A 16,468-nucleotide genomic window follows, 5' to 3' on the forward strand; every position below is an offset into this window, starting at 1 on the left:
TTTAAAAATAAGATTAATTCAGACAAGACATTTATTTTACAGGGAAATCCATCCCAGGGGGGAAGAAGACTCCAGCAGAAAGGCAGAGATGGCTGGAGAAAGACCACTGTCAAGGGAGCTTCCCGCCTCCCAACATTAGCTCTGTGAGTGGCCCCAAATTAGATGCCCTAACCCTACACCCCCTGGAGTCACCCCAGTGGCATGAGTGTTGCCTCCTGGAGAAAACAAAATAAATCAGGGAGTGGGTTTCAGTGTGTTGGGGGGGGGGGGGGCAGGAGGAAGTGAGGGAGGGAATGGGTGTATTTTTCTTTTTTTTGGTAAAAGAGTTGAGATTCTCCCAAACTTTTTTGGACATATGTGTATACAGATTAAGCTTGTCTTTAAAGAATAGAGAAGTACACCCAAGGGAAATGAATTATTCGTCTCTGTCTCTGTGTCTGGAATAGCACTGCCATCTAGCAGGTGCTTGGCAGTGGTTCGTGAAGGCTTCTGCGCTGTGATCCCTGTTTCGGCTGGTGGCATCGGCCGGGTGCCCTGACTCCTCTGTCCCCCGTCTTCATCCCTCAGCCAGCCACCAAGCACTGCCAGCGTGTTTCCCACAGCCATCCCCTCCCGTGCCACTCCTGCCTCGGTTCAGTCCTTCCATGGACTGTCGCCTGGACTCGTACATCCACTCCCGGCTGGTCTCCCTTTCTCCAGCCTCCCGGTCTGGTCCATCCTCCCCACTGCGGCAGATCTGGTTAGACCCCTTCCTGTTGGATAGCTGTCCTGACACAGTCATCAGACTCCCAAGACTGGCACTCAGGCCTTGCTGCACGAGCACTTGATTCGGTTCTGCAGGCAGTATCATTACTGGCTTTCTTCCTGTGTCTGGCCAACATCCATTTCACCTTCATGCTCTAAAACTGCCGTAGAACTCAGCGTTGCCCGGAACACTATGCCATTTCACACCTTCAAGCCTTTGCTTCTGCGGTGCCTGACATTTGGAGCATGCTTCCCCACCTTCAGATTGAGATCTCAGAACATTTTATCAGCTCATCTGTGAAGACTTCGTTGCTGGTCCCTCCCGGTGTAGAACAACCTCCTCTGTGTGATCGCATCAGACCTACTTCCACTACAGCACCTGTCGCAGGGATCAGCTTTACCTGGACCTGTCTGTGAACCCCTTGAGGGTAGGAACAGTGTCCATGCATCTTTGTCTCCTCCATACCTGGCACATAGTAGGTGATCATGTGATGGTGTTGGTGAGCCACCACAACTCACTTGAAGCCCCGTCTCTCTCTACTCCCTTTCCCTGCTCTGCTCTGCCCCTTCAAGGATAAAGTAACATCTCTGCCGGCAGACTGCATCAGCCTTACATGTGGATGCAGTAGGCAGCTGCCTTCAAGGTGCAACTTAAGGGTCCCTAGAAAGATCCCTGCCTCCCCCGTCTCCCATCCCTCCCACAGTTGCTTCTCTTCTATGAGTGGAGGTCAGCATTCCTACAGGAATCCACACTCCACCTCCCGCTCCCCCTGTAGAATAAGGAGGTGGGACTCAGGGTCCCTGGTAACCCTGCGATACTTCCTCCTCCTCTTCCTGATTCTTCTTCTTTCTTCCTCTAACTCAAGAGATGAATGACTTAGAAAGAGCCAATGAATCAGAAATAGGGAAAGGAAAAAAAAAGAGTAATTTTGCCAAGTTATTATTCAAAGGAGCTCTCTGGGACCAGGAGCAGAGCAGCGCCATCAATCACCGCGCAGAGCTCTGGGGCTGGGGTTGGGGGAGGTGGCCACGCTGTCTGTGGACGGCTCTGGGCTCCGTGCGTGAGTGAGCAGCCAGCCCGGGGAAGCTGGAGCCCTCTGCCAGGCACCACAGAGGGAGGGAGGGAGGCCAGAGAGACACTGAAAGGGGACAGGCAGCCCCAAGGCCTGGGACAAGGCTTACTGACCTGCTTTCCTCAACAGGCTGGAGCCCTGGAGCCTGCACTCTGGACTGGACTGGGCCAACTCTGGGGAAAGCACCCTTTGGAGCAGAGGGAAGAGGGATATGGGAGGTAGGGCTCAAGTCTGGAGCCTCTTCTGCTCAGCTGCTCTCCCCAAGCCTTTGCTACCCTGAGGGAGGCAGCCTTGTCCCACCAGAAGGGGGCCTAGCTCACACTCATCCCTGCATCCCAGGGCTTAGCTCAACGCAGCTTCCTTGAATGAGTGAGCCGATTTGAGGATGACAAGCTTGTTACAGGACATTGTTTGCTTCTCTTTGGGTTTTTTAAAAATTACTTTACCGGAATTTTTCTGCATAGGTTATCACCGCTTATTACATTGTAATTGTAATCCACTTGGGGCAGAAGGGAAATCTGATTCCTCTCCATGCACACGTTCCACAAATAGGAAGGCCCTGACAAATACGTCTGGAGGAAGGAGGACAGGAGGGAGAGGCAGAGCTTTTTGGCATCTAAGCCTCCACGCATCCCCATGGTCCCACTGTGCCATCATCGGGGTCATTGCTGGCCCCAGGCTCTGTGTTAGAGGACACTTTGGTGCTGCTACTAGATGAGTCTGTTGCATTCCTAGGTTCTAGGTGCTGGAGTTGAACAGTGGACAAAAGATTTCAAGGTCTGCTCTCAGTTTCCTCATCTGTAAAATGGGGACAACAATAATAATGGTACCTGTCAGATAGGGAAATGGTAAAATGATTACATAAATCAATGCGTATAAGGTGCTCAAGACAATGCCTGGCAGGTAGCAAGTTTTAATAGATGCTAGTTATTTCTGGCTTAGTCTGTTTGGACTGCTATAGCACAATACCATAACCTGGAGTCTTATAAATGACAGAATCTGTTTCTCCCAGTTCAGGAGGCTGGAGTCGGAGATCAGGGTCCCAGCATGGTCCGGTTCTGGTGAGGACCCTCTTCCAAGTTGCCCCTCTGCCATCGGGGGGGTCTGCAGTCCTTTGTCTTCAGGTCCATTATCACTAGACACATTTGGGAGCCTGATAGACAACCTTCCTTCCTAGGGAGGACTACCAGGCTCCCAGGAGTCCACAAACACTGCCCGCCACCCACCATGTCCCCAGGGAAGCCTTGACCTGCTATGTGGACATCACTGCATTGTTTCCCAAAGCAGCAAATCTTCCTGGGCTGCAGGAGGCCTGGAAAGACGGGAAGATGGAATCACAGCCCTTCCAGCTCTTCAACTCTGCATTGTGAATTCCGGGGATAATGAATCTTGTTTTCTCCCCTGATTGCTCCTGAAATCTCCTGCCTGTTTATCAAATCTGAGTGCTTCGCTGCACTTGGCTCTTTAGCTCTGTCTGTGCACCTCTTCTCTAGAAGAGGGAAACAGGGACGTGCTCCTGGGGGATTTCCGTCCCGTGCTGAAGACAGGAAGGCCAGTTTCAATGAGGCTGTCCCCATGTCACCAGGGGAACAAACAGGTGGGTGGGCTTTCAGCGCATGAGGCAGGAGGGCCTCAAAAAGCACCTGAAACCCCTGTCTAGGCTGGACTGAGGCTAATCTCCCAGAAAGGAAAGTCCCCTCCTCACACTCCACTCTTCCAACAGAACCCGATCAAGTCAGCTGAGGCGTATTCATTCATTCAATCCACAGGCATGGCGCCAGGGGACAAGGACAAACAAGCATGGTGCCAATGCAATGAGGCAAATTTCAGGACAGGGCCTCATGAACTGCTGTAGTGGCCAAAGCAGAGGGGAATCAAAGTTAGGGTTGGAGAGATGTCCCCTGACCTTGATCTTGGAGGAGGCATGGGAAACGCGTGGAGGGTGTATTTGTACACAGAAGTCCGGGCATGTGCAAAAGCACAGAGGCGTGACTGTTTAATCTTAGGATGACTCAGTCACCCTCAGTCCAGTCTAGGCAGGTCAGGAGCATAGGTAGGGAGGGAGTCAGATAGGACTGGAGACTGAGCTATGAGGAGCTACTCAAAGATGTAAAGCAAGGGCCTGGCAGGGTCATGTTAGAAAGACCACTGTCCGCAGGGAATGAAACGAAGGGGAGGACAAGTGCAGGCGGAGCAGCTGGTGGACGAGGACTTGGCCTAAGGCAGAGGTGGGGGATGGACGGGGGAGTGGGAGAGAGGTGGATACAGGGCGAGGGGTGAGCTTGAAGTCTTCCCATGCCATGCCATTCAAGCTGAGGCGCAGAACCTGTTCAAACCAGACCTCATAAAGGGAACATTAATGGTCACAATGGAATGGTAACCCCAACCCCAGTTCAGGATGGGTCAAGTCAGGAGTGAGGCTGCCCTTTGAATGGGAGAGAGGTGGATACAGGGCGAGGGGTGAGCTTGAAGTCTTCCCATGCCATGCCATTCAAGCTGAGGCGCAGAACCTGTTCAAACCAGACCTCATAAAGGGAACATTGATGGTCACAATGGAATGGTAACCCCAACCCCAGTTCAGGATGGGTCAAGTCAGGAGTGAGGCTGCCCTTTCCTTCTTTTTTAAAAAAAGTTTTTTTTTGGTTGCGCAGCAAGGCATGCAAGATCTTAGTTCCCTGACCAGGGATCAAACCTGCAGTGGGAACACAGAGTCCTAACCACTGGACTGCCAGGGAAATCCTTGCCCTTTCCTTCTTGAGGATCTGTGTGGTCTCCTGACATGTCTCTCTAACCATGAGGTATCAGGACCTTTCACCCTGAGCGGCAGTCTCTGTGTCTCTTCAGATTCTCAAGACAGCACCTGAGTGGCCCAGCTCACGTCCTTCCTGCCGGGTATGGATTGGCTGCCTTGGGCTCAGGGTCCACGTCTGATCCCATCAGCCATGGCTGGGGTTGGGGAGGGGCCTGGCACTTATAGGATCACAGGGTTAGGAGCTGTGACATGTTCCCCAGGGGGTGTGCGCAGGGCAGGCGGTGAGCAAACCTTGGACCATGACGGCCTTTACTTGTGCCTCTATTCGATACCGTGCGTTCAGATCCTACCAAAGCCTTTTCACTCTTATGGTCCCAGGTGGTTTCAGCTGTGTGTGTCATTTCCAGCTAGCCTGAGAGCTCCCCGAGACTGGATCCTTTCTCCACCACCCTCGCATTTCCTACAGAGCCCTTGGAAAAGAGCTTAGTAAGCAGAATACATAAAGACTTTTTGCCCCATCTTGGGTTGTATTAAAGAAAAAATGTCATTTTTTTTAACATTAAAAAATTTTTTTGGCTGCACCCCACAGCATGTGGGACCTTAGTTCTCCGACCAGGGATGGAACACACACCCCCTGCATTGGAAGGCAGTCTTAACCACTGGACCACCAGGGAAGTCCCTCCAGTGTTTTTAACTGCTTTGCTATTTACTTAAGGTTTGCAATAGGATAGTTGTCTCTTTGTCAGGGCCACACCCTGTGAACAGTTAAGGAGCAAGATAACCTGATCCCAAAATCCTTCCCTCTTCTCCTCTGCAAGCTGACCCCTGACTTTGTGCTGGACAACCCCAGGTGATAACTAATGACCAGATTAATTATTCCTGAGAACGCTGAGGCAGCCCCCTGCCCCTTCTCCGCAGTGATGGTGAGAATCCGCTGGGGACTCTGGGTACGTTTTCTTTTTCCTGATAAAAGGAACCGGAGAGGCTGGTGCCACCTCTCTCGTGTGCTTCCTGTCTGGTTGAGATTCCCGGACATCCCAAGTGATCCTAGGAGGCGGAAGCCAGTACAGAGGGTGCACGGAGGGCAAAGGCAGAAAGGCCCGGGCACTTCAGGCCGTGTGAAGCCTCTGCTTGCACCAGGGCGTGCCTCCTTGTTCTAGGACAGGAAGTTTCTTTACTCTGCTCTGTCCCCGCTCCCAGAATACTGCCAGGCATGAAGTCGCCTCTCAGTAGTTCGCTGTGGATTGAGGGAATGTCTTTCTTATTTAGACCACTGTTAGGAGTTGTGCTAGAAGTGAAAGTTAAAGGCTCTCGGTTGTGTCAGACCCCATAGACTATACAGTCCATGGAATTCTCCAGGCCAGAATACTGGAGTGGGTAGCTGTTTCCTTCTCCAGGGGATCTTCCCAACCCAAGGATGGAACCCAGGTCTCCCGCATTGCAGGTGGATTCTTTACCAGCTGAGCCACAATGGAAGCCCAAGAATACTGGAGTGGGTAACCTATCCCTTCTGCAGCAGATCTTCCTGACCCAGGAATCAAACTAGGGTCTCCTGCATTGCAGGCAGATTCTTTACCAACTGAGCTATCAGGGGAGTTGTGTTACTTACAACTAAACATATTCCTAACTGATTCAGTATCTGTAAAAATCTGCGTATGCTAAGATTCTAAGTGGAGTAGGCTTGGTGGACCCACAAGCTCAGGTGGCATCCTAAAAGTTTGAAAAAAGATGCCCCTGGCCCTCAGCCTTCCTCTGCATGGAGTGGGGATCACTTGCCCTTCTATCTCCTTCAACTTGCACTTATACCCCTTCTTGTTCCTCAAGGGAAGGGCAAAGTTGCTCATTAGTTTTTACAAGTCAGTATTTTTTTGGCGCCACCCATCAGTTTCTGGCCTGGCCCTGACTCCCAGAGCTAAGGAGACAAATAGGACCCAGCCCTTCCTAGGTAAGAGGCCTGAAAGCTCCACCAAACACTAGGGGGTGGGGAGCAGAGAGAGGGAGACTTTCAAGTCATTTCCTGCCCCCTGGCTTCAGCCTTGCATTATCCCTGATGTGAATCATTAACCTGCTAATTACCAACCAGTTACCTCTGCTGAAGCTAGCTTCCAGCCTTTTAAACCTTTCTTCTCAGTACACAAAGGGCCTGACAACCTCAATTCCCCACCCCCACCCCACAAGCTATCTTTGGTGGGGACTTAAAAAGTCCCTCTGCAAACAGATCCTACACATACTCTGGCACCCCTCCCAATGGGTGCTGAAGGGAACTTCCCCCAGGAGGCTACACAATCACAAGTGCTTGTAAGTCAGCAGGGAAGTGAGTAGTATTATTTCTACCAAATGGTACGGAGGAAGTAAAGATCATGAAATGACCAGCTTTTCTGAGGTCCCCACTGCAGACCTAAAGCCTCACTTTGTAATAGCCCCATTATTTTTACATCCAGCTGAAACAGGAGGGAAGAGGGCAGGGAACAACCTTTAAAAGAATGACATAGCCATCAGTTCAGTTCAGTTCAGTTCAGTCGCTCAATTGTGTCTGACTCTTTGCGACCCCATGAACCACAGCACGCCAGGCCTCCCTGTCCATCACCAACTCCCGGAGTTCACTCAAACTCACATCCATTGAGTCAGTGATGCCATCCAGCCATCTTATTCTCTGTCGTCCCCTTCTCCTCCCGCCCCCAATCCCTCCTAGCATCAGACTCTTTTCCAGTGAGTCAACTCTTCGCATGAGGTGGCCAAAGTATTGGAGTTTCAGCTTCAGCATCAGTCCTTCCAATGAACACCCAGGATTGATCTCCTTTAGAATGGACTGGTTGGATCTCCTTGAAGTCCAAGGGACTCAAGAGTCTTCTCCAGCACCACAGTTCAAAAGCATCAATTCTTCGGCACTCAGCTTTCTTCACAGTCCAACTCTCACATCCATACATGACCACTGGAAAAACCATAGCCTTGACTAGACGGACCTTGGTTGGCAAAGTAATGTCTCTGCTTTCTAATATGCTATCTAGGTTGGTCATAACTTTCCTTCCAAGGAGTAAGCGTCTTTTAATTTCATGGCTGCAATCAGCATCCACAGTGATTTTGGAGCCCCAAAAAACAAGTCTGATACTGCTTCCACTGTTTCCCCATCTATTTCCCATGAAGTGATGGGACCAGATGCCATGATCTTCGTTTTCTGAATGTTGAGCTTCAAGCCAACCTTTTCACTCTCCTCTTTCACTTTCATCAAGAGGCTTTTTAGTTCCTCTTCAATTTCTGCCATAAAGGTAGTGTCGTCTGCATATCTGAGGTTACTGATATTTCTCCCGGTAATCTTGATTCCAGCTTGTGCTTCTTCCAGCCCAGCGTTCCTCATGATGTACTCTGCATATAAGTTAAATAAGCAAGGTGACAATATACAACCTTGACACACTCCTTTTCCTATTTGGAACCAGTCTGTTGTTCCATGTACAGTTCTAACCGTTGCTTCCTGACCTGCATACAGGTTTCTCAAGAGGCAGGTCAGGTGGTCTGGTATTCCCATCTCTTTCAGAATGTTCCACAGTTTATTGTGATCCACACAGTCAAAGGCTTTGGCATAGTCAATGAAGCAGAAATAGATGCTTTTCTGGAACTCTCTTGCTTTCTCCATGATCCAGCGCATGTTGGCAATTTGATCTCTGGTGCCTCTGCCTTTTCTAAAACCTTCTTGAACATCTGGAAGTTCACGGTTCACATATTGCTGAAGCCTGGCTTGGAGAATTTTGAGCATGACTTTACTAGCGTGTGAGATGAGTGCAATTGTGCAGTAGTTTGAGCATTCTTTGGCATTGCCTTTCTTTGGGATTGGAATGAAGACTGACCTTTTCCAGTCCTGTGGCCACTGCTGAGTTTTCCAAATTTGCTGGCATATTGAGCGCAGCACTTTCACAGCATCATCTTTCAGGATTTGAAATAGCTCAATTGGAATTCCATCACCTCCACTAGCTTTGTTCATAGTGATGCTCTCTAAGGCCCACTTGACTTCACATTCCAAGATTTCTGGCTCCAGGTGAGTGATAACGCCATCATGATTATCTTTGTCTGCTGCTGCTGCTAAGTCACTTCAGTCGTGTCCGACTCTGTGCGACCCCATAGACGGAAGCCCACCAGGCTCCCCCGTCCCTGGGATTCTCCAGGCAAGAACACTGGAGTGGGTTGCCATTTCCTTCTCCAATGTGTGAAAGTGAAAAGTGAAAGTGAAGTCGCTCAGTCGTGTCCGACCCTTAGCGACCCCACGGACTGCAGCCTACCAGGCTCCTCCATCCATGGGATTTTCTAGGCAAGAGTACTGGAGTGACTTGCCATTGCCTTCTCCGGAAGGAGAGATTCAGTTCAGTTCAGTTCAGTTCAGTCGCTCAGTCGTGTCCGACTCTCCGTGACCCCAAACACCATCATTTTTAGCTGCCTATTTATGAGATGTCTTACATGTGTTATTTCATCTGATCCGATCTTCATACCCACTTAGAGATGAAGAAACTGAGACTCAGAGGTGTTAGGTCATCTGCTCACAGTGGTGGAGCTAGGTCTCTCCAACCCCAAGACCCTTCCATCATACCAAACAGAATCATTAGAGAATGGTATAAGGTTTCTAGTCTACAGAAACAAGACCCTGAAAGTTGAAACTGGCCAGGGTCCCCCAGTCAGGATCCTGATCCCTGCCATGGGAGAGAACAGATGCAAAAGCAAGCATAGGGCCTGGCACAAAGTAGGTATCCAGTAAACACAGGACCTAGCACATGATAGGTTTCCAGTAAACACAAGCGCCACCTCTCCACTCCAAACCTATTTCTTCCACAGCTCGCCATCATGGGATCCAGGCGGCAGTCACGATGCTGAGCTATTGACATAATTGCAGACGTAACTGATTCACTCTCTGATTAGAAGGGAAGTTGGATGGCCAGCTCAGAGGGCTCTGCCCACTCCACCTTACTCCTTTCCTCGCTCACACTTCATCCAACCATCTTGTGCTTTTTGAGAAGTCTGTTCCTGAAGAGCAGAGGAAAAGAACAGATTGGTGCATTGACTGTGTGTGGCCAAGTGATTTATTTGTAATGTGACTAAACAAGATGTGCACCTGCCTGTGGAAATGCGATCACACTGAGTCATCAGGGATTTGGATGGCTGTTTAGGCAAGAAAAAGACAGGAGACAGAGGAGAGGAGGAGGACAGAAGAGACAGGAGGGGCGGGGAGGGGAGGAGAAGAGGCTGGGCCAGTGCCTAAAAGTTATGGTTTCAATAGCATCAGTGCGGCACCTCCAGCTGGGCCAGGTGTCCGCAGTTAGCTTGTCTGATGCCTAAAATTTCGCAATTAGACTTTCATTCCTCTAGTTTAATCATACGCAGCATGTCCCCCACTAAAGCGTTAATGAAACAGAATCAGGGCGTAAAACTACATCAGCTGTTTCTCAAGGAGAGGAGAACGCTCTTACAAAAGCAGGATTTTGTGGGGTTTTTTCCCTAGGCAGGGATGGGCATTAACCCAATGTTTGAAGGAGTCACCAGTGAGGGAACAAAAGGGCACAGAGAGGAAATTTGGGGGTTCTAGTTGTTTTACAACATTGTGTTATCTTCAGGTGTACGCAAGGCGATTCAGATACACACACACATATTGTTTTCCCTATCAGTTCAGTTCAGTCACTCAGTCGTGTCCGACTCTTTGCAACCCCATGAATCGGTCATTCCAAAACATTGAGTATAGTTCTCTGTGCTATATAATAGGTCCTTGTTGGTTAAGTATTTCATATATAATAGTGTGTATATATTAATCCCAAACTCCTAATTTATCCCTCCCCCTGCTTTCCCATAAATAAATTCGTTTTTTGTTTGTGAATCTATTTCTGTTTTGTGAATACGTTCATTTGTATCCTTTTTTTAGATTCTGCATATAAGTGATATCATGATATTTCATGGCTCTTCTTAATCATTGCAGCTGCCTGTACTGAGCCTTTGCCACTTCGGGCCGTGGGCACCATCCCATACACGTGTTATTCCATTCAGTCTTCCCAGCAGATGTCCCTCTCTGCAGGTGAGGAAATGGTGGCCTAGCCTTGACTTGTCCATCTTAGCGCCCCAAAGGGAAGCTTTTCTCACGGGACTCTCAGCACTGCCCACAGTGTCCGGCTCTCAGGAGGCACTCAGAGCATCATCTGTCCGTAGAGTGAAGTGTGGTGGAGATGGAATGCCATGTGGGCACTCTAACACCAGCACCCGTGCCGTTGGCCATCTGCCGTAGCTTTCTCCCAGGTGAGCCACTCCCTCCGCCCCGCTTCTGGCCAGAGTAGCATGAGAAACTCGTGAACCATGCCTTGGGGAGGCTAATGTCCTCCATCTTTGCTCCCTCCTCCAGGTGCCTGGCTCAGCCCCGATAACTGGACAGCCAGACCCTTCCACTTTGCCCTGATGGTTGTCTCTTTTCAGATATTTGCTGTCCCCAGTTCAGCTGTCAAGCCTCTGAGGGCAGGCACAGCTTCTCTGCAGAGGCTCTTTCGGTGATGGACATGTACTTTAGAGTTGTAAGAGGACCTTTCTTGACAGCAACATTTTTTTTAATTTATTTTTTTTAATTGAAGGATAATTGCTTTACAGAATTTTGTTGTTTTCTGTCAAACCTCAACGTGAATCAGCCATAGGCATACATATGTCCCCTCCCTTTTGAACCTCCCTCCCATCTCCCTTCCCATCCCACCCCTCCAGGTTGATACAGAGCCCCTGTTTGAGTTTCCTGAGCAGTACAGCAAATTCCCGTTGGCATCTGTTTTACATACGGTGATGTAAGTTTCCATGTCACTCTCTCCACACATCTCACCTCTCCTCCCCTCTCCCATGTCCATAAGTCCGTTTTCCATGTCTGTTTCTCCATTGCTGCCCTGAAAATAAATTCTTCAGAGCCACTTTTATAGATTCTGTATATATGCGTTAGAATACGGTATTTATTTTTCTCTTTCTGACTCACTTCACTCTGTGTAATAGGTTCTCAGTTCATCCACCTCATTAGAACTGACTCAAAGGCGTTCCTTTTTATGGCTGAGTAATATTCCATTGTGGAGAAGGAAATGGCAACCCACCCCAGTGTTCTTGCCTGGAGAATCCCAGGGACAGGGGAGCCTGGTGGGCTTCTGTCTATGGGGTCACACAGAGTCGGACACGACTGAAGTGACTTAGCAGCAGCAATATTCCATTGTGTGTATGTACCCCAGCTTCTTTATCCGTTCATCTGTTGATGGGCATCTAGATTGCGTCCATGTTCTAGCTATTGTAAATAGTGCTGCAGTGAATAATGGGATACATGTGCTTTTTTCAATTTTGGTCTCCTCAGGGTATATGCCTAGGAGTGGGGTTGCTGGGTCATATGGTGGTTTTATTCCTAGTTTTTTAAGGAATCTCCATACCTTCTTCCATAGTGGCTACATCAATTTATATTCCCACCAACAGTGCAAGAGCATGTCCTTTTCTCCACACCGTCTCCAGCATTTATTGTCTGTAGACTTTTTGATGATGGCCATTCTGACTGGTGTGAGGTGATATCTCATTGTAGTTTTGATTTGCATTTCTCTAATAATGAGCGATGTTGAGCATCTTTTCATGTGTTTGTTGGCCATCTGTGTGTCTTCTTTGGGGGAAATATCTGTTTAGGCCTTTTTCCCACTTTTTGGTTGGGTTATTTGTTTTTCAGTATTGAGTTGTATGATCTGCTTGTATATTTTGGAAATTAATCCTTTGTCAGTTGTTTCATTTGCTATTATTTTCTCCCATTCTGAGGGCTGTATTCTCACCTTGCTTATAGTTTCCTTTGCTCGACAGCAACATTTTACCTTTGTGTTTTCTATTAACCTGACTGTGGTAGGCTTTCTGGTCAGCATCCCTCCTCTTATTCCTAGCACTTGGTTCAGCTGCAAAGGAGGGGGATGATGAAGTTGTAAGTGAAGGGGGAGTCCAGCAGAGTGGTAAATTTTTAAAGCTTGAGAATATTGTGTGTGGGCAAGGATGGGGGAATGGATATGCAGATGCTGTGGGTGAAGCCTCTTTAGAAGGCAAATCATCAGTAAACAAGAGTGGCTTAAAATAGAAGTTTTATTTTTCTTTCATACAAAAATCTAAGCTGGCAGGATGTCCTGCGAAGAAGGGTAGCTTGGCTCCTTGAGGTTATCTAGAGGCCCAGATTCTTTCTATACATTGTTCCACCATCCTCAAAGGCACTGTCTTCATCAGCTGGTGGAAGCTGGTTCCCACCACCACCACATCTGCTCTCCAAACAGCATTCTCAATGGGGAAAGAGGAAGTAGGCCAATGGCTACTTTTAAAAGCATGACTCAGAAATCTAACACAATACATCCCACTGGCCAGAAGTTAGTTACCTGTCTCCCTTGTCTGTAGCAAGGGAGTGTGGGAAACACCTTCTCAAGCTGTGCCTAGATAAAACTTGGGAGATTCATTGCTAAAACGAATAACAGAGCAAATATTTGTTGGGCAGCTTTAGACACATAGAGGAATTATCAAAATTAAAAGTGAACATGTCACTTGATCCAGAAATTCTAATTCAGAAAATCTATTGTAAGGATGTGTTCACACAAGTACATAAAGATTATATAAAAGGGTAGTACTGATGGCTTTCAAACAAGTTTGCAAACTCTTTGACACTCCTCCCTTCAAAATGGCTGGACTCGGTGACTGACTTCTAATGAACAGAATGACGCAGAGATGACAAAGTGTGACTTATGAGGCTAGGTCTTAAAACGCATTGCTGCTTCTGTTCTCTCTTGAATAACTCACTCTGGGGGAAACCTGCCGCCATGCTGTGAGGACCCTCAATCAGCCTCGTGGAGAGGGCCACTGACGGAGCTAGGAATTAGGGCTCTCCACCATCAGACAGCCAGCAACCCACTCCAGTATTCTTGCCTGAAGAATCCCATGGACAGAGGAGACTGTCAGGCTACAGTCCATAGTGTCATAAAGAGTCAGACACAAGATGCTAAGTACCTTACCATGGCATGGCACCATCAGACATCACCCACTTGCCAGCCCTGGAGGGAGTGAACCCTCCAGCACAGTCAAACCTCAGGGATTGTAGCCCCAGCCAACATTCTGACTGCAACCCAATGAAAAACACAAAGCCAGAAGCCATCCAGCCAAGCAGCTCCAAAATTCCTGTCTGGCAAAACCTGTGAGCCATGTTAAATATTTATTATAGTTTTAAGTCACAAAATTTTGGGGTGATGTGTTAGGCAGCAATAATATTACTTCCTTGTTTGTAGTAGCAAAAAACAGAAATACAAGAAATAATGATGAGAGCTTAGAGAGGGTGCTGTCGCCTGTGGGAGTGGGTTTGGGCTCCCCATGTGCACCCCTTCTGGCACACTGTTGTGTATATGCATTGTGTACCCAAAATGCCTTTCTGAACACATAGTACATACACAACCGTGTATATATTTTGTATACACAAAGTGCCTTTGTGGACACATATACACAGTTTTTATATAGGTGCTGTCCCCTTGGGCTGATTCAATCAGCTGCTAGGTCCACAGCTCCCATTGTTAAAGCAGTCCCCATAAACAGGTAACCCTCACTGATTTGATCAACATGCTTGTGTCATGTGACACCTACATATTAAACCAGCCCCTAAAACATGTGACTCCCATTGATTAAATCAGCTCCATTAAATATCCTGACCCCTACTAAATCAATCATCCTTCTTAAACCTCCTGGCATCCATTTTACCAATCAAACCCCTTAGGTTTCCTGACCTCCATTAAATTCATCTGCCCTCTTATCTCTCCAGATACCCATTAAGTCATTCTGTCTTCTTAATTCTCCTGTACCCCATTAAGTCAATGGGTCATCGTCTTCTTTTTTTTTTTTTTTTTTTAACATTTCCAAAATAATAAAACATTTGAGATTTGAGACTAATGGGAAATTTTAAGTAATGGGAATTGGACTCTTATGGGGTCTTCCGGGAAATCAGAAGCACCACCCGCTTCTGCAGCTCAGTGTTTCTCCAGTTTAGTGATCAATTCTTTCTCTAGACACCATTGGTCTGCTGGTCACAGACATAGCAGCAAGGGGTGGTGTGAAAAAGCTGCAGCGCACAGAGCTCACAGAAATAATGCCTGCACTGGGTTTTGGAAGGTCTGGCGACAGAGGAAACACTTGAATGGTGTTTCCTCCTGGTCACTTCCCACTTCGTAGTTTTCGTCCTCTTAGACGCCACAGGGACGCTCATCAAGTTCGTGTGCGATCTGCCACCCTTGCTTGTGATCTGAGAGGTCATGGAGGAATTTGCAGCGGTCTGTGAAGCCGCAAAAACCAATCTCCTCATAGTCCTTAGAAATGTCGAGCTGGTAATCCCAGCACATGGAGATGCTGGGGAGCTCGGATGGGGCCCTTCCTCACCATTCCGGAGGAAGCAGTGCCCATAGACATATCCTTGGGCTTCATGTATTTCTGACAATGATTGATTATTAGATCTTATTAGCTCTAATGATTATTAGATCAAATCACCCAATAGATCATCTTCCTTGCCCCTCAGCGCCTCCTGGATCTTCCGGCTGTGCTCAAAGATGGCTTGGGCTTCAGCTCCTCTGCGTCTAGCGTGGACAGCAGTGGCCCTCACATTCTCTGGCTCTATGGGTTTCCCCGAGCGAGTGGACTTACAGACCACACCCAGACACGTGGGCTCGTTCTCCTCCTCCTCGCTGCTCCAGTCACCATATGCCACCTCTGTGTACCACTGCCACGGGCCTTCTGTATCATGGGGTTGTGGGGACCTTGCTACTTTTCCAGGCGAGCCACAGTTCCCTTTGTCACTGCAGCTGTTCTCTCCGGACTCTTGGTTGCAGATGGGGCGTTTCCTGCAGCCTGCAGCCACTTTTTGCCCAGGCTTTTTGAAAAGAAAGGTCTTTTTCACAACTGGTCTGTCCTCTTTCCTGGGGAAAGTTGCTCTGCCATTTTTAGAGTCTGGAGCTCCAAAATGGCTGTGGTCTGCTGGGTGGCGCAGGCCTGCTCATCGCTACACTGTCGAGTGCTCCACTGTGAATTCATGCAAAATCTGCGGGGACAGGTGTTCTTAGTCGCCTGACCAACCTTAAAAAAAAAAAAAAAAAACCTTAAATCACGTGACTGCCTTTGATTCAATCAATCCCCTTAAATCAGCCTGGGAAGGGGGCTGTCCTTCTTCAGGGGTGTTTGGATAGAGTATAATTGATAATTAATATCATGTTAGTTTCAGGTGTATGCAAAGTGATTCAGTAATACATATACATGTATCTATTCTTTTTCAAATTCTTTTCCCATTTAGGTTTTTACAGAATACTGAGCAGAGTTCTCTGTGCTATAGGGTAGGTCCTTGGAGGTTATCTATTTTGTTTTAGTGTTTGTTTGGGTTATCTATTTTAAATATTGTGGTATGTGTATGTCAGTCCCGGTCTCCCAATTTATCTTTCCCCTTTGGTTAACTTTGGTAACTATAGATTTGCTTTCTAAGTCTCTGAGTGTGTTTTACGAATTAGGTTCACTTGTAAGATTTTGATAGCTTACAGTGAACGGGGTCAGATTCATGATCTCCGAAGAAGAAAATTTAGCTTCAGGATCAGGGACCAGGCTTGACCACTCAGGGCTATGGTGTAGCAGAAGTTTTATTACAGTGAAAAGGACAGAGAATGCTTCTGACACAGAGATCAGAAGGGGGCGGAGAGTGCACCCCTCACTAGTCTTAGCAAGGCCTCACATACTTTTACCAGACCCACTCCCACAATATGCATCTTAAATTAACAGGATTAGGATCAACAATAGAAAGGTCTTACCAGACCCTATTTGAAACAACAGACTGGTTCCAAATAGAGAAAGGAGTATGTCAAAGGCTGTATATTGTCACCCTGCTTATTTA

The 16,468-nt window shown here is 47.9% G+C and overlaps 1 protein-coding gene and 1 pseudogene across 1 annotated transcript in view; one reads left to right on the forward strand and one right to left on the reverse strand.

Moving 5' to 3' along the window:
• NOX5 (NADPH oxidase 5) overlaps positions 1 to 220 on the forward strand; it is a 45,189-nt gene extending 44,969 nt beyond the window's left edge. The window contains exon 17 of the mRNA XM_088839946.1: positions 43 to 220. Within this exon, the coding sequence (XP_088696072.1) occupies positions 43 to 147 (105 nt within the window). The 3' untranslated portion in view covers positions 148 to 220. The remainder of the gene's footprint in view (positions 1 to 42) is intronic.
• A 14,269-nt stretch (positions 221 to 14,489) lies between these two features.
• On the reverse strand, positions 14,490 to 15,531 carry LOC129563439 (E3 ubiquitin-protein ligase RNF113A-like; annotated as a pseudogene).
• Positions 15,532 to 16,468: the final 937 nt, after the last annotated feature.

The sequence above is a fragment of the Moschus berezovskii genome, chromosome 9 (genome assembly GCF_049115385.1).
Source record: "Moschus berezovskii isolate FMDL1 chromosome 9, NW_MosBer_1.0, whole genome shotgun sequence".
NCBI lineage: Eukaryota > Metazoa > Chordata > Mammalia > Artiodactyla > Moschidae > Moschus > Moschus berezovskii.